The sequence below is a fragment of the Salmo trutta genome, chromosome 2 (assembly GCF_901001165.1).
Source record: "Salmo trutta chromosome 2, fSalTru1.1, whole genome shotgun sequence".
Lineage (NCBI taxonomy): Eukaryota > Metazoa > Chordata > Actinopteri > Salmoniformes > Salmonidae > Salmo > Salmo trutta.
In genome coordinates, this window is record NC_042958.1 from 43,367,937 (window position 1) to 43,393,930 (window position 25,994).

The 25,994-nt window shown below is 46.5% G+C and overlaps 1 protein-coding gene across 1 annotated transcript in view; it reads left to right on the forward strand.

The window, feature by feature from the left end:
- The window catches only part of tasp1 (taspase, threonine aspartase, 1), an 85,796-nt gene extending 65,536 nt beyond the window's left edge, over positions 1-20,260 (forward strand). The window contains exons 11-14 of the mRNA XM_029702311.1: positions 2,689-2,799; positions 7,494-7,601; positions 9,147-9,220; positions 20,041-20,260. Of these exons, the coding sequence (XP_029558171.1) occupies positions 2,689-2,799; positions 7,494-7,601; positions 9,147-9,220; positions 20,041-20,142 (395 nt within the window). The 3' untranslated portion in view covers positions 20,143-20,260. The remainder of the gene's footprint in view (positions 1-2,688; positions 2,800-7,493; positions 7,602-9,146; positions 9,221-20,040) is intronic.
- The last annotated feature ends 5,734 nt before the right edge of the window (positions 20,261-25,994 follow it).

Below are 25,994 nucleotides of genomic sequence, written 5' to 3' on the forward strand. Positions count from 1 at the left end.
TTCCCTGGTTTGCTGTCTTGGTTTTACATGGCTCTTTCCATGGCTGACTGTCTTGGTTTGACATGGCTCTTTCCATGGCTGACTGTCTTGGTTTGACATGGCTCTTTCCATGGCTGACTGTCTTGGTTTGACATGGCTCTTTCCATGGCTGACTGTCTTGGTTTGACATGGCTCTTTCCCTGGTTTGCTGTCTTGGTTTTACATGGCTCTTTCCCAGGCTGACTGTCTTGGTTTTACATGGCTCTTTCCCTGGTTTGCTGTCTTGGTTTTACATGGCTCTTTCCATGGCTGACTGTCTTGGTTTGACATGGCTCTTTCCCAGGCTGACTGTCTTGGTTTGACATGGCTCTTTCCCAGGCTGACTGTCTTGGTTTTACATGGCTCTTTCCCTGGTTTGCTGTCTTGGTTTTACATGGCTCTTTCCATGGCTGACTGTCTTGGTTTTACATGGCTCTTTCCCAGGCTGACTGTCTTGGTTTTACATGGCTCTTTCCCTGGTTTGCTGTCTTGGTTTTACATGGCTCTTTCCCAGGCTGACTGTCTTGGTTTTACATGGCTCTTTCCCTGGTTTGCTGTCTTGGTTTTACATGGCTCTTTCCCAGGCTGACTGTCTTGGTTTTACATGGCTCTTTCCCAGGCTGACTGTCTTGGTTTTACATGGCTCTTTCCCTGGTTTGCTGTCTTGGTTTTACATGGCTCTTTCCCAGGCTGACTGTCTTGGTTTTACATGGCTCTTTCCCTGGTTTGCTGTCTTGGTTTTACATGGCTCTTTCCCAGGCTGACTGTCTTGTTTTGTTTTAATGTTTTTACATTGATGCCGTTCTGTCCTTTAGCTGTTCTTGTCTATTAATGTTCTGTATTATGTCATGTTTCATGTGGACCCCAGGAAGAGTAGCTACTGCTTTCGCAACGGGGACCCTAATAAAAACTGCTTTGCGCTCTGAAGCGGGGACACTTGTGATTGGCCATGAAGAAAGTGAGAGCCCGCTTGTGATTGGTCAGCATCCTCTGTGCATGTAGAGAGTGAATGAACGGAGTCTAGCGCATCTCATTGGAGGAGGTTTCCACAAGTCTATTTTTTTGTCGTATTAATGGGGTGTCAGAGTATATTTACATGCGTTCTAATAATTTGATAATGAACTGATTATGGCAGTAGGCAGATTATGCAATAGTCGTATAAACACCTTACTCTGCTTATCTTAATGTCATAATTGAAGTGAGCATACGCCGAATAAAACACCAGTTTTATTTTTTTTCCTGACCATTCTTTCGTATTATTAGGACATGTAAACAGCTTAGTCGGTGTTCCAGCGTTTGGTATTTGATCGGTGTGTGTGTGTGTGTGCGCATCGGGTTGCCTCCATCTTTTTAATGTGAGTGAAGTGAGTTCGGGAGAAAAACAACTGAACGTTTTCATTTTAGAAATTGTTTTCACGTACAAACTTTCTATGTCGCAACTCAGAATCAAAAAGTATTTTTGCAAAAAAATAACGGTGGTCGCTGTGGTAGAACATTTGCATTTATCAAAAGTCCCATCAGGCAGCCTGATTTCAGATGTGTCCATGTAAACAGGATTATTGGGGAAGTCGTTTCTTTTTGCAAAGCATGTTTAAACGTTTAAATCAAGCTATATTGTATTCATCTGACTATCCACAATAATCACATTGTGTGCATGGAACCGCATTCACTGAAAGGAGAAAATCGCAGCCTCTTGCAATATGGATATTGCACATGCCAATATCGCAACTTAGATGTGAAATTGATTACTCGTGTAGCCCTGATTGGCATGCGTCTCTGTCCCCTGCGGCTGTAGGATGTGTTCTGACTGACTCTGTGACTGACTCATCTGTTCTCCTGCAAGTGTGGATGTGTTAATACACGTGAGTTTGCAAAATATTAAGAACACTTAAGAATGTTCTTTCCATGAGACTGACTAGGTGAATCCAGGTGAAAGCTATGATCCCTTATCGATGTCACCTGTTAAATCCACTTCAATCAGTGTGGGAGGAGACGGGTTAAAGAAGGATATTTAAGCCTTGAGACAATTGAGACGTGGATTGTGTATGTGTGCCATTCATAGGGTGAATGGACAAGGCAAAGGATTTAAGTGCCATTGAGCGCGGTATGGTAGTAGGTGCCAGGCGCACCGGTTTGTGTGAAGAACTGCAAAGCTGCTGGGTTTTAGACGCTCAACTCTTTACCGTGTTTATCAAGAACGGTCCACCCAACCAAAGGACATCCATCCAACAGGACACAACTGTGGGAAGCATTGGAGTCAACATGGGCCAACATTCCTGTGGAACGCGTTCGACACCTTGTAGAGTCCATACCCCAACGAATTGCGGCTGTTCTGATGGTAAAAGAGAGGAAGTAACTCAATATTCGGAAGGTGTCCTTAATGTCTTGTCCACTCAGTGAATGTTGAGATGTGTTGATCCTGATAAACAGAAACCCAATATGACCAACAGTGTATATAAAGAGTTCATAACCCATACATAACCCATACATAACCCATACGTAACTCATACCTAACTCATTCATAACTCATTCATAACTCATTCATAACTCATTCATAACCCATTCATAACCCATACATAACTCATACATAACCCATACATAACCCATACATTGATAAGCATCTCCCCCCTGTCTTCCTGTGTGTGTGTGTGTGTGTGTGTGTGTACGTAGGTTGTGGGGAACATCTAATACGAACCATGCTAGCACGGGAGTGTTCTTCTGCCATGCAGTGTGAAGATGCTCACCAGGCGCTGCTGGAGGCTATGCAGAACAAGTTCATCAGTAAGTAACACACATGTGTACACACACACACTGTCAGTTTCAGCCAAGCATCTGTGCACGGAGAGACACGTTTCAGTTTAGCACGGAGGAGGTCATGACAAAAACTGAAGTGAAAAAGCATTAATTGGCTAACAACTGGAAACGGTGACGACAAGAAATCCAAGCTGACCGCTTCTTGGTGAATATATGATTTACATCTGTTCAGTCCTGCTAACGGCCCATAGATTCATATTCGACAGACAGCTGTCGTTATTTTCATGGCCATGTCAATATTTTGTTGACAGTTAATTTTGAAGATGGTGTTGGGCTATTTCTGTATTTTCAGAAGTGGTCAATGTTGAATAAGCCTTGTTAATTTTGTTGGGCTCTCTGTTTCTCGCTCTCTTTCTGGGTCTATGAGAGGAAGTGACCTTTAGAGTTGAACAGAGAGGAGAGAACAGGGCGAGAAAATGTGCAATCATTTGGTGGTTTTGGTCTTGTCTTCCTTTTTAGAAGTCTGTCTCAGTCCGATCGTTCCGAGACATCTCTGAAACACTACAATTGCGCCCCATATGGCACCCTATTGCCTATTTTAGGATACTACTTATGACCAAGACCCACGGGGCTCTAACCAGGGCCCACGGGGCTTTAACCAGGGCCCAAGGGGCTTTAACCAGGGCCCAAGGGGCTTTAACCAGGGCCCAAGGGGCTTTAATCAGGGCCCAAGGGGCTCTAACCACCAGGGCCCAAGGGGCTCTAACCACCAGGGCCCACGGGGCTCTAACCACCAGGGCCCACGGGGCTCTCACCACCAGGGCCCACGGGGCTCTAACCACCAGGGCCCACGGGGCTCTAACCACCAGGGCCCACGGGGCTCTAACCACCAGGGCCCACGGAGCTCTAACCAGGGCCCACGGAGCTCTAACCAGGGCCCACGGGGCTCTAACCACCAGGGCCCACGGGGCTCTAACCACCAGGGCCCACGGAGCTCTAACCAGGGCCCACGGAGCTCTAACCAGGGCCCACGGAGCTCTAACCAGGGCCCACGGGGCTCTAACCACCAGGGCCCACGGGGCTCAAACCACCAGGGCCCACGGGGCTCAAACCACCAGGGCCCACGGGGCTCAAACCACCAGGGCCCACGGGGCTCTAACCACCAGGGCCCACGGGGCTCTAACCACCAGGGCCCACGGAGCTCTAACCACCAGGGCCCACGGGGCTCTAAGCACCAGGGCCCACGGGGCTCTAACCACCAGGGCCCACGGGGCTCTAACCACCAGGGCCCACGGGGCTCTAACCACCAGGGCCCACGGGGCTCTAACCACCAGGGCCCAAGGGGCTCTAACCACCAGGGCCCACGGGGCTCTAACCACCAGGGCCCACGGGGCTCTCACCACCAGGGCCCACGGGGCTCTAACCACCAGGGCCCACGGGGCTCTAACCACCAGGGCCCACGGGGCTCTAACCACCAGGGCCCACGGAGCTCTAACCAGGGCCCACGGAGCTCTAACCAGGGCCCACGGGGCTCTAACCACCAGGGCCCACGGGGCTCTAACCACCAGGGCCCACGGAGCTCTAACCAGGGCCCACGGAGCTCTAACCAGGGCCCACGGAGCTCTAACCAGGGCCCACGGGGCTCTAACCACCAGGGCCCACGGGGCTCAAACCACCAGGGCCCACGGGGCTCAAACCACCAGGGCCCACGGGGCTCAAACCACCAGGGCCCACGGGGCTCTAACCACCAGGGCCCACGGGGCTCTAACCACCAGGGCCCACGGAGCTCTAACCACCAGGGCCCACGGGGCTCTAACCACCAGGGCCCACGGGGCTCTAACCACCAGGGCCCACGGGGCTCTAACCACCAGGGCCCACGGGGCTCTAACCACCAGGGCCCACGGGGCTCTAACCACCAGGGCCCACGGGGCTCTAACCACCAGGGCCCACGGAGCTCTAACCACCAGGGCCCACGGAGCTCTAACCAGGGCCCACGGGGCTCTAACCAGAGCCCACGGAGCTCTAACCAGGGCCCACGAGGCTCTAACCACCATGGCCCATAGGGTAAAGAATAGTGCCCTAGACAGTTGGAAGAGCGATGATCTAGACTGTTCTGTTGTTGTCTCTGAAGTCTCTCATTAAACCAAACACAGCTCTATAAACCCTTAGGCACAGACAGACACACACAGTCTTTCCTTCGTGATGAGAGATGATGAGTCTTTGATGTGGCCAGACAACCCTCACTCAGCTTACACAACCCATTTAATTGAAGCTCTCTAAATAGAATATCTGGAATGATTCGCATTCTTTTTTTTCTTCTTTGTCTATCTCTTTATTGAGCCGTAACTCTGTATACTGGAGGGTTGGAGCGTAACTCAGTAGCCCGGAGGGTTGGAGCGTAACTCAGTAGCCCGGAGGGTTGGAGCGTAACTCAGTAGCCCGGAGGGTAGGAGCGTAACTCAGTAGCCCGGAGGGTAGGAGCGTAACTCAGTAGCCCGGAGGGTGGAGCGTAACTCAGTAGCCCGGAGGGTTGGAGCGTAACTCAGTAGCCCGGAGGGTTGGAGCGTAACTCAGTAGCCCGGAGGGTTGGAGCGTAACTCAGTAGCCCGGAGGGTTGGAGCGTAACTCAGTAGCCCGGAGGGTAGGAGCGTAACTCAGTAGCCCGGAGGGTAGGAGCGTAACTCAGTAGCCCGGAGGGTAGGAGCGTAACTCAGTAGCCCGGAGGGTTGGAGCGTAACTCAGTAGCCCGGAGGGTTGGAGCGTAACTCAGTAGCCCGGAGGGTTGGAGCGTAACTCAGTAGCCCGGAGGGTTGGAGCGTAACTCAGTAGCCCGGAGGGTTGGAGCGTAACTCAGTAGCCCGGAGGGTTGGAGCGTAACTCAGTAGCCCGGAGGGTTGGAGCGTAACTCAGTAGCCCGGAGGGTTGGAGCGTAACATCTACTCAGTAGCCCGGAGGGTTGGAGCGTAACTCAGTAGCCCGGAGGGTAGAAGCGTAACTCAGTAGCCCGGAGGGTTGGAGCGTAACTCAGTAGCCCGGAGGGTAGAAGCGTAACTCAGTAGCCCGGAGGGTAGGAGCGTAACTCAGTAGCCCGGAGGGTTGGAGCGTAACTCAGTAGCCCGGAGGGTAGAAGCGTAACTCAGTAGCCCGGAGGGTTGGAGCGTAACTCAGTAGCCCGGAGGGTTGGAGCGTAACTCAGTAGCCCGGAGGGTAGGAGCGTAACTCAGTAGCCCGGAGGGTAGGAGCGTAACTCAGTAGCCCGGAGGGTAGGAGCGTAACTCAGTAGCCCGGAGGGTTGGAGCGTAACTCAGTAGCCCGGAGGGTTGGAGCGTAACTCAGTAGCCCGGAGGGTTGGAGCGTAACTCAGTAGCCCGGAGGGTTGGAGCGTAACTCAGTAGCCCGGAGGGTAGGAGCGTAACTCAGTAGCCCGGAGGGTTGGAGCGTAACTCAGTAGCCCGGAGGGTTGGAGCGTAACTCAGTAGCCCGGAGGGTTGGAGCGTAACTCAGTAGCCCGGAGGGTAGGAGCGTAACTCAGTAGCCCGGAGGGTTGGAGCGTAACTCAGTAGCCCGGAGGGTTGGAGCGTAACTCAGTAGCCCGGAGGGTAGGAGCGTAACTCAGTAGCCCGGAGGGTTGGAGCGTAACTCAGTAGCCCGGAGGGTTGGAGCGTAACTCAGTAGCCCGGAGGGTTGGAGCGTAACTCAGTAGCCCAGAGGGTAACGCGGTAGCCCGGAGGGTAGCCCGGAGGGTAGGAGGGTAACTCGGTAGCCCTGAGAGTAGGAGCGTTGGGCCAGTGACCTGAAAGGTTGCTGGATCAAATCCCTGAGCTGACAAGGTAAAAATGTGTCGTTCTGCCCCTGAGCAAGGCAGTTAACCCACTGTTCCCCGGGCCCTGAACAAGGCGGTTAACAGTGGGTTAACCGCCTTGTTCAGGGCCCGGGGAACAGTGGGCCCTGAACAAGGCGGTTAACCCACTGTTCCCCGGGCCCTGAACAAGGCAGTTAACCCGCTGTTCCCCGGGCGCCGAGAACATGGATGTCGATTAAGGCAGCCCCCCCCCTCCCCTCACCTCTCTGAATCAGAGGGGTTGGGTTAAATCCTGAAGACACATTTCAGTTGAATACATGTAGTTGGACAACTGACTAGGTATCCCCCTTTCCGTTTTTTAGCATATGTGGTGGATTTGATTCAAACACAGAGGGTCTGTCTGTCTATATATGGACAAATATGTGTAAAGATTTCAACCAATCGCTTGGTCGAAGGAACAGGGCGACTCTCGGTCGACCAATTCAATTTTTTTAGTCGGGGACAGCCCTAACACACACACACACACACACACAGAATAATTGCTAGCAGTTGTTTAGTTTGTCCCAGACCGGGTAGAGGAATATTATGGGAAATTCCGACCGTTTAATTCCTGATAGATATTAGACAACTCTCAGCTCAGTTGAATTCCTCCTATAAGGAAAGATGGGTAACCTTCATAACATGTTCTTCACCCACTCATAAGCAGTGTGTAAGCATTTCATAATAGTATGAATGTATTATGAAGCCTTTATGTAGATAATAAAGTGTTACCAAACAATGACATGAGTCATTTTTATATTGGTTATGTAGACTTAAAACATTCCCCCTCTACCCTGTCTCCTCCAGGCTCCCCTGTTCCTTTCCATTGAGGACTGGGTTAGGGTATGTAAACGGAATGGTAACATCCTGTCTCCTCCAGGTTCCCCGTTCCTGGCCAGTGAGGACTGTGTCCTTGGAGGGGTCATCGTCCTGAGGTGCTGCAGGTATTCCGACGCCCAACCCTCTGCTGATATCCAGGCCATACTGGGTAAGAGTTTATAACCCAACCCTCTCCTGACTTCCAGGCTATACTGTGTAAGAGTTTATAACCCAACCCTCTGCTGATATCCAGGCCATACTGGGTAAGAGTTTATAACCCAACCCTCTCCTGACTTCCAGGCTATACTGTGTAAGAGTTTATAACCCAACCCTCTGCTGATATCCAGGCTATACTGGGTAAGAGTTTATAACCCAACCCTCTCCTGACTTCCAGGCTATACTGTGTAAGAGTTTATAACCCAACCCTCTGCTGATATCCAGGCTATACTGGGTAAGAGTTTATAACCCAACCCTCTCCTGACTTCCAGGCTATACTGGGTAAGAGTTTATAACCCAACCCTCTCCTGACATCCAGGCTATACTGGGTAAGAGTTTATAACCCAACCCTCTCCTGACATCCAGGCTATACTGGGTAAGAGTTTATAACCCAACCCTCTGCTGACATCCAGGCTATACTGGGTAAGAGTTTATAACCCATCCCTCTGCTGACATCCAGGCTATACTGGGTAAGAGTTTATAACCCAACCCTCTGCTGACATCCAGGCTATACTGGGTAAGAGTTTATAACCCAACCCTCTCCTGACATCCAGGCTATACTGGGTAAGAGTTTATAACCCAACCCTCTCCTGACTTCCAGGCTATACTGGGTAAGAGTTTATAACCCAACCCTCTCCTGACTTCCAGGCTATTCTGGGTAAGAGTTTATAACCCAACCCTCTCCTGACATCCAGGCTATACTGGGTAAGAGTTTATAACCCAACCCTCTCCTGACATCCAGGCTATACTGGGTAAGAGTTTATAACCCAACCCTCTGCTGACATCCAGGCTATACTGGGTAAGAGTTTATAACCCATCCCTCTGCTGACATCCAGGCTATACTGGGTAAGAGTTTATAACCCAACCCTCTGCTGACATCCAGGCTATACTGGGTAAGAGTTTATAACCCAACCCTCTCCTGACATCCAGGCTATACTGGGTAAGAGTTTATAACCCAACCCTCTCCTGACATCCAGGCTATACTGGGTAAGAGTTTATAACCCAACCCTCTGCTGACATCCAGGCTATACTGGGTAAGAGTTTATAACCCAACCCTCTGCTGACATCCAGGCTATACTGGGTAAGAGTTTATAGCCTGGATGTCAGGAGAGGGTTGGGTTATCCGAAGATGAATGCACTAGCTGTAAGTTGCTCTGGATAAATGAGTAAAATGTCATTTGGGACACAGACTTTCTCCCTGCCAGCTGTCAAAGTGCAATGTTTTTCCTCTGTCTGACGGATATAAAGTTTATGAAGTGTGTAACTCCTCAGCTTCTGAGAAACTGGACCCAACTTCCTGGTCCCAATGACCAACAGACTTCTTTTTGTCTACCCTGCGCTCATCAACTTTTTTTTTAATGTCTCTCTCTCCCCCTCTCTCCCCCTCTCTCCCCCTCTCTCCCTCTCTCTCCCTCTCTCTCCCTCTCTCTCCCTCTCTCTCCCTCTCTCTCCCTCTCTCTCCCTCTCTCTCTCCTTCTCTCCCCCTCTCTCTCTCTAGTTGAGTTCCTGTGGAGTCACACTACAGAAAGTATGTGTGTAGGCTACATGTCTGCCCAGGATGGGAAAGCCAAGGTGAGCCTCCATAACAATAAACAAACAAGCCATATGTCACTGTTTTCTCTGCTGAGCTTTATTTTGATTACAAAGATAATTACAAACTGTTCATAAGCGTAATAAATTTGACATGTTAACCAATTCAAATAAATATAATTGGATTACATTGAGAAGTGCCAATGGCAAAGATATTTAAGACATTCATAATTTACAAGAACCCGTTTTATTTTTTTTGTTCCTGTTTTCATGACTTGTGGTTTGTTGAAAGTTGTTTTACATTTTCCAGAATTGATAGCTTTTTATTAGAAAAATGTGACAAAACAAATGAGTGTTTCTGGAAAAATCTGTCTGGTTTTGTGGTGGAATAGATTAGGTTTTGGAAAAGTGCAGTGCTGCACAATAGTTGTGATTTGCAATAAATATACTGAACCGGATCCAACCTCCTTCCTCCAACTCTCCTCCTCAACAAACTGCTCAGGAAGTTTGGAGAGATAGAGGTGAGAGAGAGCAGAGCAGGTTTGTGTAACGTGCAGAATTGCACAATAGATGGGAAATGTGATTGTTAGAAGAAGGAATTGAACTGGGGCCAACCTGCTGCCTGTGTCGCAATACTCCTACAGCTCAATGAACTGCTGTAAACCTCCTACAGCTCTATGAACTGCTGTAAACCTCCTACAGCTCTATGAACTGCTGTAAACCTCCTACAGCTCTATGAACTGCTGTAAACCTCCTACAGCTCTATGAACTGCTGTAAACCTCCTACTGCTCTATGAACTGCTGTAAACCTCCTACTGCTCTATGAACTGCTGTAAACCTCCTACTGCTCTATGAACTGCTGTAAACCTACTGCTCTATCAACTGCTGTAAACCTCCTACTGCTCTATCAACTGCTGTAAACCTCCTACTGCTCTATCAACTGCTGTAAACCTCCTACTGCTCTATCAACTGCTGTAAACCTCCTACTGCTCTATGAACTGCTGTAAACCTCCTACTGCTCTATCAACTGCTGTAAACCTTCTACTGCTCTATCAACTGCTGTAAACCTTCTACTGCTCTATCAACTGCTGTACACCTCCTACTGCTCTATCAACTGCTGTACACCTCCTACTGCTCTATCAACTGCTGTAAACCTCCTACTGCTCTATCAACTGCTGTAAACCTCCTACTGCTCTATCAACTGCTGTAAACCTCCTACTGCTCTATCAACTGCTGTAAACCTCCTACTGCTCTATCAACTGCTGTAAACCTCCTACTGCTCTATCAACTGCTGTAAACCTCCTACTGCTCTATCAACTGCTGTAAACCTCCTACTGCTCTATCAACTGCTGTAAACCTCCTACTGCTCTATCAACTGCTGTAAACCTCCTACTGCTCTATCAACTGCTGTAAACGTCCATCAATTATAGGGTCAGGGGGTTAAAGGCCTGACTGACTCCATTTTGTTTACCTCTATCAAACCAACATGTTGCCCTTCAAGAAATTAGCATTTCCTGTAACTAGGGCATAAAATTCACTTTTTGGTCCACAAGGCACTATGGCAGGTAAATGTAAAAAAAAAAAACTTTACTAACCAAAATATTTTTTCCCCCGCTAAAATTACACCAACAAAACGGATAAACATGCTTTGTAATGTTTCTAAAATGTATTACTAGTAAGAAGTAATGTGATATATTGCTCAATTTTTTTTTTTTTTTTTTTACCAAAATATCACAGATGAGACAAAAATGGTAACGTGACTGGGGCTGTGAGACTGAGTCTGACTAGGAGAAGCCTTGTCTTATCGTCCCTAGATGTTCAAACTCAAACCTAGAAAAACAACCTCTAACATGTGAACAAAACAATGTAAATTAGACCAAGAAACACAAGGACAAAGTCTCACTTCAGTAGACTTTCCTTTCAAGTAAATTTGACCAACTTTTATACCTGTTCAGATGGTTTTCAGAAAATGAATCTTTCACTTGGCTCTTCACGTTTGCACTGCCCCCAGCCAGGCAGTGTTGCAGCACGAAGTGGAATAGGCTATACAGGATTCGTAGTTCTTTGACTTTGTGCAATTCATTTACCAGCTATGAAACAAAATGCCAGAAATACTTTGAAAACAGTGACTGCAACATTGTGTTACTATGAATGTGATCGTACGTGACTATTTTTTTTTATTCATAAATGCGATTGAAATGCTCGCGCTGTGGATCCCTGACCACCCACCAACGTGGCTGATGAAATGGACATCTTACCCACCAATGGCAAAATCTACCCGCGGGTGTTAATTTAAACCCTAATTTAAGGCATCTACTGTAACATCCAACCTAGAGAAGGCGTTCTACAGTTGGATCCTACCCAGAGAAGGCATCTACAGTAACATCCTACCTAGAGAAGGCATTCTACAGTGACATCCTACCTAGAGAAGGCATCTACAGTAACATCCTACCTAGAGAAGGTGTTCTACAGTAACATCCTACCTAGAGGCAATCTACAGTAACATCCTACCTAGAGAAGGCGTTCTACAGTGACATCCTACCAAGAGAAAGTGTTCTACAGTAACATCCTACCTAGAGAAGGTGTTCTACACTAACATCCTACCTAGAGAAGGCGTTCTACAGTGACATCCTACCTAGAGAAGGCGTTCTACAGTGACATCCTACCTAGAGAAGGCATCTACAGTAACATCCTACCTAGAGAAGGTGTTCTACAGTGACATCCTACCTAGAGAAGGCATCTACAGTAACATCCTACCTAGAGAAGGTGTTCTACAGTAACATCCTACCTAGAGAAGGTGTTCTACAGTGACATCCTACCTAGAGAAGGCATCTACAGTAACATCCTACCTAGAGAAGGTGTTCTACAGTAACATCCTACCTAGAGGCAATCTACAGTAACATCCTACCCAGAGAAGGTGTTCTACAGTGACATCCTACCTAGAGAAGGTGTTCTACAGTGACATCCTACCTAGAGAAGGTGTTCTACAGTGACATCCTACCTAGAGAAGGTGTTCTACAGTGACATCCTACCTAGAGAAGGCGTTCTACAGTGACATCCTACCTAGAGAAGGTGTTCTACAGTGACATCCTACCTAGAGAAGGTGTTCTACAGTGACATCCTACCTAGAGAAGGTGTTCTACAGTGACATCCTACCTAGAGAAGGTGTTCTACAGTGACATCCTACCTAGAGAAGGTGTTCTACAGTGACATCCTCCCTAGAGAATGTGTTCTACAGTGACATCCTCCCTAGAGAATGTGTTCTACAGTGACATCCTACCCAGGGAAGGCGTTCTACAGTGACATCCTACCTAGGGAAGGCGTTCTACAGTGACATCCTACCTAGGGAAGGCGTTCTACAATGACATCCTACCTAGAGATGGCGTTCTACAGTGACATACCACCTAGGGTTGGCGTTCTACAGTGACATCCTACCTAGGGAAGGCGTTCTACAGTGACATCCTACCTAGGAAAGGCGTTCTACAGTGACATCCTACCTAGGGAAGGCGTTCTACAGTGACATCCTACCTAGGGAAGGCGTTCTACAGTGACATCCTACCTAGGGGAGGCGTTCTACAGTGACATCCTACCTAGGGAAGGCATTCTACAGTGACATCCTACCTAGAGATGGCGTTCTACAGTGATATACTACCTAGAGATGGCGTTCTACAGTGACATCCTACCTAGAGAAGGCGTTCTACAGTGACATCCTTCCCTAGAGAAGGCGTTCTACAGTGACATCCTACCTAGAGAAGGCGTTCTACAGTGACATCCTACCCAGAGAAGGCGTTCTACAGTGACATCCTACCTAGAGAAGGCGTTCTACAGTGACATCCTACCCAGAGAAGGCGTTCTACAGTAACATCCTTCCTATGATATCTGGCCCTTGTACCCATCTCTCTCTCTCCAGTCCCTCTCTTTCTCCTTTCTGTTCATCTCTCTCTCTCTTTCTCCGGTCCCGCTCTTTCTCCGGTCCCTCTCTCGCTCGCTCTCTCTCCGGTCCCCCTCTCTTCTAGCTCGCTCTCTCTCTGGTCCCTCTCTCGCTCACTTTCTCTCCAGTCCTCCAGTGGCCCATTCCCCCTCTCTCTCTCTCCGGTCCCTCTCCCGCCCGGTCCCTCTCCGGTCGCTCTCTCTCTCCAGTCCTCCAGTGGCCCGCTCACCCTCTCTCTCTCTCCAGTCCTCCAGTGGCCCGCTCCCCCTCTCTCTCGCTCCAGTCCCCCAGTGGCGCCCCACTCCCCCTCTCTCTCCAATCCCCCAGTCTCCCTCTCTCCAGTAGCCCAGTTTCTCTCTCTCCTCTCCTCTATCAATGTGTAATTTGCTCGCTGTGCTCTGGGTATTGGTCCCGGTCGGGGGATGTGAGCTCTCCTTTCAAATCTGGGCCACCTTCACTAGGTCAATATGGTGAATACTCTGCTTTTCTGGGGACAGTAAAGCCTATAAATATCCAAACACAGAAACACACGCAACATATGTTTTAAGAACAAGAGAATCGGTAAACTCTCAGATCACCCAAGGTGGTTTACCCTTTGACCTTGTGTGAACTGTGGAGCCTACCCATATGTTGTAGTGAAAGGCTATGTGACGGACTAGAGTAGACCGTTGTCCAGCTGGTGGTGTTGCTATGTTATGTGGAGACTGATAGAGAGGGGACTACACAGTAATGTGGAGACTGATAGAGAGGGGACTACATAGTAATGTGGAGACTGATAGAGAGGGGACTACACAGTAATGTGGAGACTGTAGGGGGGGACTACAGTAATGTGGAGACTGATAGAGAGGGATTACACAGTAACAGTGATGTGGAGACTGATAGAGAGGGATTACACAGTAACAGTGATGTGGAGACTGATAGAGAGGAGACTACACAGTAATGTGGAGACTGATAGAGAGGGATTACACAGTAACAGTGATGTGGAGACTGATAGAGAGGGGACTACACAGTAACAGTAATGTGGAGACTGATAGAGAGGAGACTACACAGTAATGTAATGTGGGGACTGATAGAGAGGGGACTGCTAGAGAGGGGACTGATGGAGAGGGGACTGATGGAGAGGGGGCTACACAGTAACAGTAATATGGAGACAGAGAGGGGACTGATAGAGAGAGGGGACTGATAGAGAGAGGGGACTGATAGAGAGAGGGGACTGATAGAGAGAGGGGACTGATGGAGAGAGGGGACTGATGGAGAGAGGGGACTGATGGAGAGAGGGGACTGAGAGCGAGAGAGGGGACTGAGAGCGAGAGAGGGGACTGAGAGCGAGAGGGGACTGAGAGCGAGAGGGGACTGAGAGCGAGAGGGGACTGAGAGCGAGAGGGGACTGAGAGCGAGAGGGGACTGAGAGCGAGAGGGGACTGAGAGCGAGAGAGGGGACAGAGCGAGAGAGGGGACAGAGAGCGAGAGAGGGGACTGAGAGCGAGAGAGGGGACTGAGAGCGAGAGAGGGGACTGAGAGCGAGAGAGGGGACTGAGAGCGAGAGAGGGGACTGAGAGCGAGAGAGGGGACTGAGAGCGAGAGAGGGGACTGAGAGCGAGAGAGGGGACTGAGAGCGAGAGAGGGGACTGAGAGCGAGAGGGGACTACACAGTAATGTGGAGACTGATAGAGAGGGGATTACACAGTAACAGTAATGTGGAGACTGATAGAGAGGGGACTGATAGAGAGGAGACTACATAGTAATGTGGAGACAGATAGAGAGGGGACTATATAGTAATGTGGAGACTGATAGAGAGGGGACTACACAGTAATGTGGAGACTTATAGAGAGGGGACTACACAGTAATGTGGAGACTGATAGAGAGGGGACTACACAGTAACAGTAATGTGGAGACTGATAGAGAGGGGACTACACAGTAATGTGGAGACTGATAGAGAGGGGACTGATAGAGGGGACTACACAGTAACAGTAATGTGGAGGCTGATAGAGAGGGGACTACACAGTAACAGTAATGTGGAGACTGATAGAGAGGAGACTACACAGTAATGTAATGTGGGGACTGCTAGAGAGGGGACTGCTAGAGAGGGGACTGATGGAGAGGGGACTGATGGAGAGGGGGCTACACAGTAACAGTAATATGGAGACAGAGAGGGGACTGATAGAGAGAGGGGACTGATAGAGAGAGGGGACTGATAGAGAGAGGGGACTGATGGAGAGAGGGGACTGAGAGCGAGAGAGGGGACTGAGAGCGAGAGAGGGGACTGAGAGCGAGAGAGGGGACTGAGAGCGAGAGGGGACTGAGAGCGAGAGGGGACTGAGAGCGAGAGAGGGGACTGAGAGCGAGAGAGGGGACTGAGAGCGAGAGGGGACTGAGAGCGAGAGGGGACTGAGAGCGAGAGAGGGGACTGAGAGCGAGAGAGGGGACTGAGAGCGAGAGAGGGGACTGAGAGCGAGAGAGGGGACTGAGAGCGAGAGAGGGGACTGAGAGCGTGAGAGGGGACTGAGAGCGAGAGGGGACTGAGAGCGAGAGAGGGGACTGAGAGCGAGAGGGGACTACACAGTAATGTGGAGACTTATAGAGAGGGGACTACACAGTAATGTGGAGACTTATAGAGAGGGGACTACACAGTAATGTGGAGACTTATAGAGAGGGGACTACACAGTAATGTGGAGACTTATAGAGAGGGGACTACACAGTAATGTGGAGACTTATAGAGAGGGGACTACACAGTAATGTGGAGACTTATAGAGAGGGGACTACACAGTAGGGGACTACACAGTAATGTGGAGACTTATAGAGAGGGGACTACACAGTAATGTAACAGCAGCTCCTCCTGTGTTCCACTCCTAAGGAAATTCCTCCTGGCCTGCTGTCCTTTCTGCCGTGCTGGGCTGGGCTGGGCCGTGCTGGGCCGGGCTGGGCCGTGCTGGGCCGTGCTGGGCTGTGCTGGGCTGGGCTGTTCTTTTCCATTTCATAGAGACAATAATAAATAATAATAAACATCATTCTATCAGAACACTCATGGTATTCTATCAGAACACTCATGGTATTCTATCAGAACACTCATAGGATTCTATCAGAACACTCATAGGATTCTATCAGAACAGTCATAGGATTCTATCAGAACAGTCATAGGATTCTATCAGAACAGTCATAGGATTCTATCAGAACAGTCATAGGATTCTATCAAAACAGTCATAGGATTCTATCATAACAGTCATAGGATTCTATCAGAACAGTTATGGTATTCTATCGGAACACTCATGGTATTCTATCGGAGCACTCATAGGATTCTATCGGAACACTCATAGGATTCTATCGGAGCACTCATAGGATTCTATCGGAGCACTCATAGGATTCTATCGGAACACTCATAGGATTCTATCGGAACACTCATAGGATTCTATCGGAACACTCATAGGATTCTATCGGAACACTCATAGGATTCTATCGGAACACTCATAGGATTCTATCGGAACACTCATAGGATTCTATCGGAACACTCATAGGATTCTATCGGGACACTCATAGGATTCTATCGGGACACTCATAGGATTCTATCGGGACACTCATAGGATTCTATCGGGCCACTCATAGGATTCTATCGGGACACTCATAGGATTCTATCGGGACACTCATAGGATTCTATCGGGACACTCATAGGATTCTATCGGGACACTCATAGGATTCTATCGGGACAGTCATAGGATTCTATCGGGACAGTCATAGGATTCTATCGGGACAGTCATAGGATTCTATCGGGACAGTCATAGGATTCTATCGGGACAGTCATAGGATTCTATCGGGACAGTCATAGGATTCTATCGGGACAGTCATAGGATTCTATCGGGACAGTCATAGGATTCTATCGGGACAGTCATAGGATTCTATCGGGACAGTCATAGGATTCTATCGGGACAGTCATAGGATTCTATCGGGACAGTCATAGGATTCTATCGGGACAGTCATAGGATTCTATCGGGACAGTCATTGGATTCTATCGGGACAGTCATTGGATTCTATCGGAACACTCATAGGATTCTATCGGAACACTCATAGGATTCTATCGGAACACTCATAGGATTCTATCAGAACAGTCGATAGACATGTATTGTGAAATGGAAAAACAAAAATCATAGGATATAATCCTGTTCTGGGATAGAATCCAATGATTGTTCTGATAGAAAGTAAAACCACCACAACATCAAAGCAGTAATAACACACTGGCATTATGCTATATTTATACCCTCTCCTCTTTCACACTCCTCTCTTCTCTCCTCCTCCCCTCTGCTCATCTCTCCTTCTCTCCTCCCCCTCCTCTTCTCCTCTTCTCTCCTCCTCTTCTCCTCCCCCTCCTCTCCTCCTCCTCTTCTCTCCTCCTCTTCTCCTCCCCCTCCTCTCCTCCTCTTCTCTCCTCCTCCTCTTCTCCTCTTCTCTCCTCCTCCCCCTCCTCTTCTCTTCTCCTCCCCCTCCTCTCCTCTTTTCCTCCTGTTCTCTCCTCTCCTCCTCTTCTCTCCTCCTCTTATCCTTCTCTCCTCTCCTCCTTCCCCTCTCCACCTTCTTTCCTCCTCCACTCCTCTTCTCTCGTCCACTCCTCCTCACCCTCTCCCCCTCCACTCGGGTGTTAACGTGTCAGCTAGCTGCTTTTAAACACATCTGATCAACAAAGGGTTGTGTTTTTTTCACAGACAAACACAGAAAAACATTGTTATATTTAAAGTGAATCAGAGTTCCCCAGTGTGGTCAGTCACTTCAATCACTGGAACAACAAGCTGTCAACAGAAAATTGACTGGAAACATCTGCCTCTTTTTTACTCTTTCATTTATTTCTCTCTTTCCTTTGTCACTCCATCCATCAGCCCCTCTGGTTCGTAGGAATACAATCATGGGTTGATCAGATGCTGTGGATATGCAGTTAAAAGTTCATCAAAGTTTGTTAGTATTGTGAGTTGTTGTACAACTCCTGTTGTGGTGTAGTCAGGTGTGATACAACAGACCAGATCACATTTAGTGGTGTAGTCAGGTGTGATACAACAGACCAGATCACATTTAGTGGTGTAGTCAGGTGTGATACAACAGACCAGATCAGATTTAATGGTTTAGTCAGGTGTGATACAACAGACCAGATCACATTTAGTGGTGTAGTCAGGTGTGATACAACAGACCAGATCACATTTAGTGGTGTAGTCAGGTGTGATACAACAGACCAGATCACATTTAGTGGTGTAGTCAGGTGTGATACAACAGACCAGATCACATTTAGTGGTGTAGTCAGGTGTGATACAACAGACCAGATCACATTTAGTGGTGTAGTCAGGTGTGATACAACAGACCAGATCACATTTAGTGGTGTAGTCAGGTGTGATACAACAGACCAGATCACATTTAGTGGTGTAGTCAGGTGTGATACAACAGACCAGATCAGATTTAGTGGTGTAGTCAGGTGTGATACAACAGACCAGATCACATTTAGTGGTGTAGTCAGGTATGATACAACAGACCAGATCAGATTTAGTGGTGTAGTCAGGTGTGATACAACAGACCAGATCACATTTAGTGGTGTAGTCAGGTGTGATTCAATAGACCAGATCACATTTAGTGGTGTAGTCAGGTGTGATACAACATACCAGATCACATTTAGTGGTGTAGTCAGGTGTGATACAACAGTTGTAATTCGTCCTCATCCAATAGGACCCTGGTCAAAAGTAGTGCACTACATTCGTCCTCGTCCAATAGGACCCTGGTCAAAAGTAGTGCACTATTTAGGGAATGGAGTACCATTTGGGACTCAGCATGTCCTCAGATGACGTATGTGAGCGGGGTCCTGCACCAAACGAAAGAAAACAAATTGAAACCGGGAGGGACTACCATGACTTGTCCAATAAGAAAAACTTGTTTGAGTTTTCTGTTGCAAAATATATTTTTTAAATGTTTTCTCTTGCGTGCCCTAATGAACAGGACCTAGTGTTCGATCTACTCCGGGTTTAGTGGATCTTCTTACAAGCCAGGCTGGGGACACATGTGGCAGGCCCACCCTAAACGACATCACACACACACACACACACACACACACACACACAGAGAGCACTGTGGTTGGATAATCACCCTCTGTGTTTGGTTTACTAAGCCTTTTGGTCCTCTTCCTCTCTCACTGCTCTTTCTGTAAATGTTAATCTGGGTTTTGAATGAAACAGGAATGAACGTCTCAGCTGTGTCCCATCTGATGGTGCTGTTGAGTACATGGTCATGTTCAGGCTTTTTCAACTCATTTACTGTTTCAATTAGGAGGAAATATTTTAAGTTATTCCATGTTGACCACATTAAAAGTATGATTCAGTCATGGGGTCTTCTCCATCTTTCACCATTTAAATCCTCTTTAACCCTGTCTAAAGATGAAGGGAAGCTATAGAACACAGAGGGTATAGCATAGGTAACAGGCTAGTGTTTCCATATGTGTCCTGTCATGGGCTGTGTTCGTTAGGGCACCACACAGACTGAAAGAGGCAGGAACTACCTAGACTTAATAAGAAAAGCTCTTATCTGTTTTTCCATTGCAAAAAAAAACATTTTCAAACATTTTCTGTGCCCTAATGACAGGATCCTGGCCTGTACTGACCCTGACAGGGTTGTCCACACAGTAGTGACAGATTACCTTAGGGTGTTACTGACTGGGAGGGAGGGAACACTGCCTGCCTGGCCTGCTATAGTTATTTGCACAAGGAGAGACGTTCTCCTTTGACCCCACAAAGGAAGCCCCAACTCTGTTACTCTGCCACCGCCCCTAACCCCCTCCGCTCTCTTTCTGTTCTACATTTCTCTCTTGTTATTTTCTCTCTCTTTTGCTATGCATTTTGTAAGAACTGTACTCACTTTAGTTAGAAATTAAAGGTGTTAAAACTCTCTTCTCTCTCTCTCTCTCTCTCTCCAGACTCACATATCCCGCCTGCCTCCCGGGGCTGTAGCAGGACAGTCGTTGGCCATAGAGGGAGGAGTGTGTCGACTGGTCAGTACCGTTACAACAGTCGACTGAGTCACACCCACTTCCCTGCAAGACCACACCCATTACCCAATGGGCCACACCCCCTCCTCAAAGCCGCCTTCAGCAATACTCAAATGTAACCTCTACCCCCACCCCCCCCCTCCTCTACCCCCACCTCCCCCTCCTCTACCCCCACACAGCAGTAATACGTTTGAGCTGTTTTAACAGGTGTCAGAAAGAGAGAGCGAGAGGGAAGTAGGGGGAGGGAGGGAGGGGGAAAGATGGAGAGAGAGGGGGGGAGAGCGAGAGGAAGGGGGGGAGGTGTTAGCTTTTGCTTCCAGCACTACAGAACTATCCCTATAGCCACTGTCTGCTTCCAGCATGTACTGTATGCCATGCCAACTTTACCTTAACGCTCCCAGCCTACAATACCAGAATCCGCATACCAACACCTCGCCTCCAGTCTCTCCCCTGAACTAGACTTCATGGCACGTCATTGCTTTGTTTAATTCTGTTTTTTCTTACTTTTTAAAAAAAACTAAAGGCACCGTCCTCCTAATGTATATAATCTAGGAAAACAGGGTGAACAATATTCATTTCTATTGTACATTTTTCTTAGTTTTTAATACTTGAGATTTATTATGGTTATTATTGCAAACGTTCAAGTGCTGCTGCACCTTGAATGCAAAAAAACCAAAACAACAACATTGGTTTGTGTAATTTGGAAACATGTTGAGTTGTGAAGGGTTCTTAGGAACGCACGTTACTCGACGGCTTCTGTAGTGTCGCAGGAGTATGTTACAGATAGGCTCCTAAACGTGTGGAATATTGTATCTGGGAGCAGTTGCATATAGCTGGGAGAATTTTGTACGTAAGAGTTGAGAAATATTATAATTAACGATTAAAGCAAACCATTGGGATCACTTTTCAAGAAGCTAACTTTACTCATGTACAGGTGAACTGCTTAGTTAAAACCTAGAATCATCAAACCTGATTGGACTGTAAAACTAAGCACCATCAAATCTGATTGGACTGTAAAACTAAGCATCATCAAATCTGATTGGACCGTATCTGTAGCGTAGAGAATCCTTCTATGGTCCATAGCCTTAGTATGCTGCCACTCCACCAAAATGTATGAAAATCGCAAAAAGAGAAATTAAAGCTAGAATCCTTAGTTGCTACATCCATTTTTGGACTTACAAATCAATGGTACATTGCCTTCAAAAAGTCGTGTTTTTACACCCCTTGACTTTTTACATGTTTTGTTGCAGCCTGAATTTTAAATGGTTTAAATTGAGATGCTGTGTCACTGGCCTACACACAATACCCCATTATATCAAAGTGAAATTATGTTTTTAAAAATGTTTATAAGTTCATTAAAAATGAAAAGCTGAAATGTCTTGAGTCAATACATGTTCAACCCCTTTGTTATGGCAAACCTAAATAATTTCAAAAATGTGCTTAACAATTTACATAATAAGTTGCATGGCCTAATAGTAAAGAAATAAAATGAAAAGCTTTGAGCTGGTGAAGTTATTAATTACACATTGGATGGTGTATCAATACACCTAGTCACTACAAAGATAGACAAGATACAGACACAAGAAGGAAACCACTCAGGGATTTCATCATGAGGCCAATGGTGACTTTAAAACAGTTACAGAGTTTAATTGCTGTGATAGGAGAATACTGAGGATGGATCAACAACATTGTAGTTACTCCACAATACTAACCTAATTGACAGAGTGAAAAGTAGGAAGCCTGTACAGTATAAAAATATTCCAAAACATGCATCCTGTTTGCAATAAGGCATTAAATTAAAACTGCAAAAAAATGTGGCAAAGAAATTAACTTTGTCCTGAATACAAAGTGTTATGTTTGGGGCAAATCCAACACATCACTGGGTACCACTCTTCATATTTTCAAGCATGGTGGTGGCTGCATCATGTTATGGGTATGCTTGTCATCGGCAAGTACTAGAGAGGTTTTGGATAAGAAGAAACGGAATAGAGCTAAGCACAGGCAAAACCCTAGAGGAAAACCTGGTTCGTTCTTCTTTCCAACAGACACTGGGAAATGAATTCACCTTTCAGCAGGACAATAACATAAAACACAAGGCCAAATCTACACTGGAGTTGCATACCAAGAAGACAGTGAATGTTCCTGAGTGGCTGAGTTACATTTTTGTTTTGACTTAAATCTACTTGAAAATCTATGGCAAGACCTGAAGATGGTTGTCTAGCAATGATTAACAACCAATTTGACAGAGAATTTTGAAAATAATAAATGGGTAACTTTTGCACAATCCAGTTGTGCAAAGCTCTTAGAGACTCAGCCAGAAATACTCACAGCTCTTAGAGACTTACCCAGAAAGACTCACAGCTCTTAGAGACTTACCCAGAAAGACTCACAGTTGTAATCGCTGCCAAAAGTGATTCTAATATGTATTGACTCAGGGGTGTGTATACTTATGTAAATTCAATTTTTCTGTATTTCATTTTCAATAAATGTGCAAACATTTCAAAAAAATTCTGTATGGGGTATTGTGTTTAGATGGGTGAGAAATTATATATTTAATCAATTTGAATTCAGGCTGTAACATAACAAAATGTGGAATAAGTCAAGGGGTATAAATACCTTCTGAAGGTACTGATTTTTGAAGAATAGAAATGCTTCATCAACTTAGATTGTAGCTTTAAAAAGCTGTAATAAAAAAAAAAATGAAAAAAACTGCATGTACAAGAACCTCTAACTACGTGTGTACGTAGGGTCTTCTTGATGACCTGTCGATATACAGGTGTTTCAATATGTCATGTTTTCAGTACTGAAGCTGCATAGGGTTCAGGGCATGTATATAACTTGACCCCATCACCACCACCACCAAACCAGACTGTTAAGTAAGTCACCATTTAAGAAAACAACACTTTATATTTGTAAAGTCACATGACAAGACATCTGTATTTTGTAGTTTGAGAGATAATTAAGACGTGATTTGATGTGCATTTGTAATGCCAATGAAAAATGGTGCTATTAAGGTCGGAGTAAACTACTGTATTTGACAATATGAAAAGGAGAAACAAAGGGGTCTATTATTACTGAGGGCTTTTCATAGGATAATCCAAATGGAAAAGGTGGATATTCTTTACTATCTTAGTTTGTTTTTTGACTCTCTTGCTTTATTTCGTTATAATTAAAGTACACGTTTGATTCAATGGTCCCAACAAATACAGCTTAAATGTATTATTACTTGAAACTGTAATGAAATGTTATAAGCTATTATTAATATTACTCTGCTTTCTGCAATGCTCTGTAAGAAATAAATATCCCGTTGCTGATTTAGTGGTGTTACTCAAGTGTTTTACGAACAGTTAGAAGTTGTTGCATGTGTATAAAAGTATCATCTGCATACAGATTTTACTGAGTTACAGTTCATATAAGGAAATCGGTCAATTGAAATCAATTCATTAGGCCCTAATCTATGGATTTCACATGACCGGGAATACAGATATGGATCTGTTGGTCAAAGATAACTTTAAAAAAAAAAATGGCAGTGTCATGCCCTGATCTGTTTCACCTGTCCTTGTGATTGTCTCCACCCCCCTCTCCAGGTGTCACCCATCTTCCCCTTTATCCCCTGTGTATTTATACCTGTGTTCTCGGTCTGTTGCCTGTTCGTCTTGTTTGTCAAGTCAACCAGCTGTTTTGTTCTCAGCTCCTGCTTTTCCCCAGTCGCTCTTTTTCTTCGCCCTCCTGGTTTTGACCCTTGCTTGTCTTGACTCAGAGCTCACTCGCCTGCCTGACAACTCTGCCTTACCCTGAGCCTGCCTTACCCTAACTTCTCTGGATTATCGACCCCTGCACAGTCTGCACTTGGGTCTTACCTGAAACGTAATAGGTAGGGGCGTGGATTAGAAAACAAGTCCGTATCTGGTGTGACCACCATTTGCCTCATGCAGCGAGACACATCTCATTCACATAGAATAGCTCTGGTGGACATTCCAGCAGTCAGCATGCCAATTGCACGCTCACTCAAAACATGAGACATCTGTGGCATTGTGTTGTCTGACAAAACTGCACATATTAGAGTGGCCTTTTATTGTCCCCAGCACAAGGGGCACCTGTGTAATGATCATGCTGTTTAATCAGCTTCTTGATATGCCACACCATTCAGGTGGTTTGATTATCTTGGCAAAGGAGAAATGCTCACTAACAGGGATGTAAACATGTTTTTTTTTTCAGAAAATGTAAGAGAAATATAATTTGTGTTTGGAAAATGTCTGGGATCTTTAATTTCAGCTCATGAAACATGGGACCAAAACTTTACATGTTGCGTTTATATGTTTGTTGTTGTTCAGTATGAGTTATAGAGTGATGGTCCTAAGACTGATCCCTGAGGAACCCCCATTGTAAACAATTGTAATTTCTAAATTATTCTAACAGATAGTTGAGATTTGTTACTTTCATTCAAACATGTAAGCCTATTATGCATTCCTGCTGTGTGTCTTGTATAGCATGAGATGTAGGCTACTGTAATTCTCAACTTCTATAGCCTTGTTGTCCCTCTGTCATTTTGAAACCTAAACACATCATGCTATTTGTAGACCAGCTTCTTTTTTTTTTTTAAGGCCTATGCCAGACAGACAGCTTATAGGTCTGTTCCTATCCACTCCACATATCATAGCTATAACTGTGGGCTGCCAAAGATTTGTAGTCTAGGGATAAATTACACCCTGGACAATAACCCTTAAGCAGAAATAGAAGTCTACAGAAGAAGCTTGTACAAGTGAACATATAAATGTTTTTTTAGTCTGAAGTTAAATTAGAGATAATGATTGTGTCTGCTAGTCCAGGTTCCCTTCTCTTTCTCTGGAGAACCTTACAGGCTACTATAAAATGTTCAGCCTTATGTTCATTTTTAGGAACACTTTTCACTTGAGGTATTTATTTTAAACAAGCTTCACTCAATTCTCTTGCCTTCAGTCATCCAGAGAATATTTCTGTTTTTCTCTTAGTGCAGCGTTTCCCAAACTCGGTCCTGGGGACTCCAAGGGGTACACCGCTGATTCAAATAATCAATTCATTATCAAGCTTTGATTATTTGAATCAGCTGTGTAGTGCTGGGGGGGGACCCAGAATTGTGCACCCCTTTGGAGTCCCTAGGACAGAATTTGGGAAACGCTGTTTTAGTGTACAGGTAGCATAGCGTAGCATATAGTATTAGCTTAGCACAGTGTAACACGTAGCGTGGCACCTCTTCTTCTGGAAGTCTGTGTATCACTGAGAATCCCCATTGTCCCCCCGCCCCCCTCTGCTGGCCTGAATCAGGTCTAATGGTGTCTGGTCTTGATGCTTCTCGGTCATCCAGCCCCAAGGCAAACCACATGTCCTTCAGGATACTTTGTGTTGCTGTATCTAACACACATGCCCAGCACTAATTGGTTCCAGGTTAATGAAATGGTCCAATAGCCAGAGAGTAGTATTTTTAACAGTCCTATCAGTCAGTCTCCCTCCCTAAGACCAGAGTTTGTCCAGCTGGTGATTCTGGAAGGGAACCACTGCAGTGTCTAAGAGGGAATGTTATGTGTGATAAATATATTCTCTGTCCTAGAGAGATCAGAGAGCGAGAGGGGGGAGATGAGATGCTTCCCTGGCAGTCACTGTACCATAGTGTGCATGTTCCCTTTGTGTTTGGCTTCTGGAGGGGATGAGAGGGAACCAGATGATAGAGGGGGAGTGGTAGGGGAAGGTTTGGGGTGAGAGGAGGGTTCTATGTGTTGCTAGGATCTGGAGGTTCTATGTGTTGCTAGGGGCTGGAGGTTCTATGTGTTGCTAGGCACTGGAGATTCTATGTGTTGCTAGGATCTGGAGGTTCTGTGTGTTGCTAGGGGCTGGAGGTTCTGTGT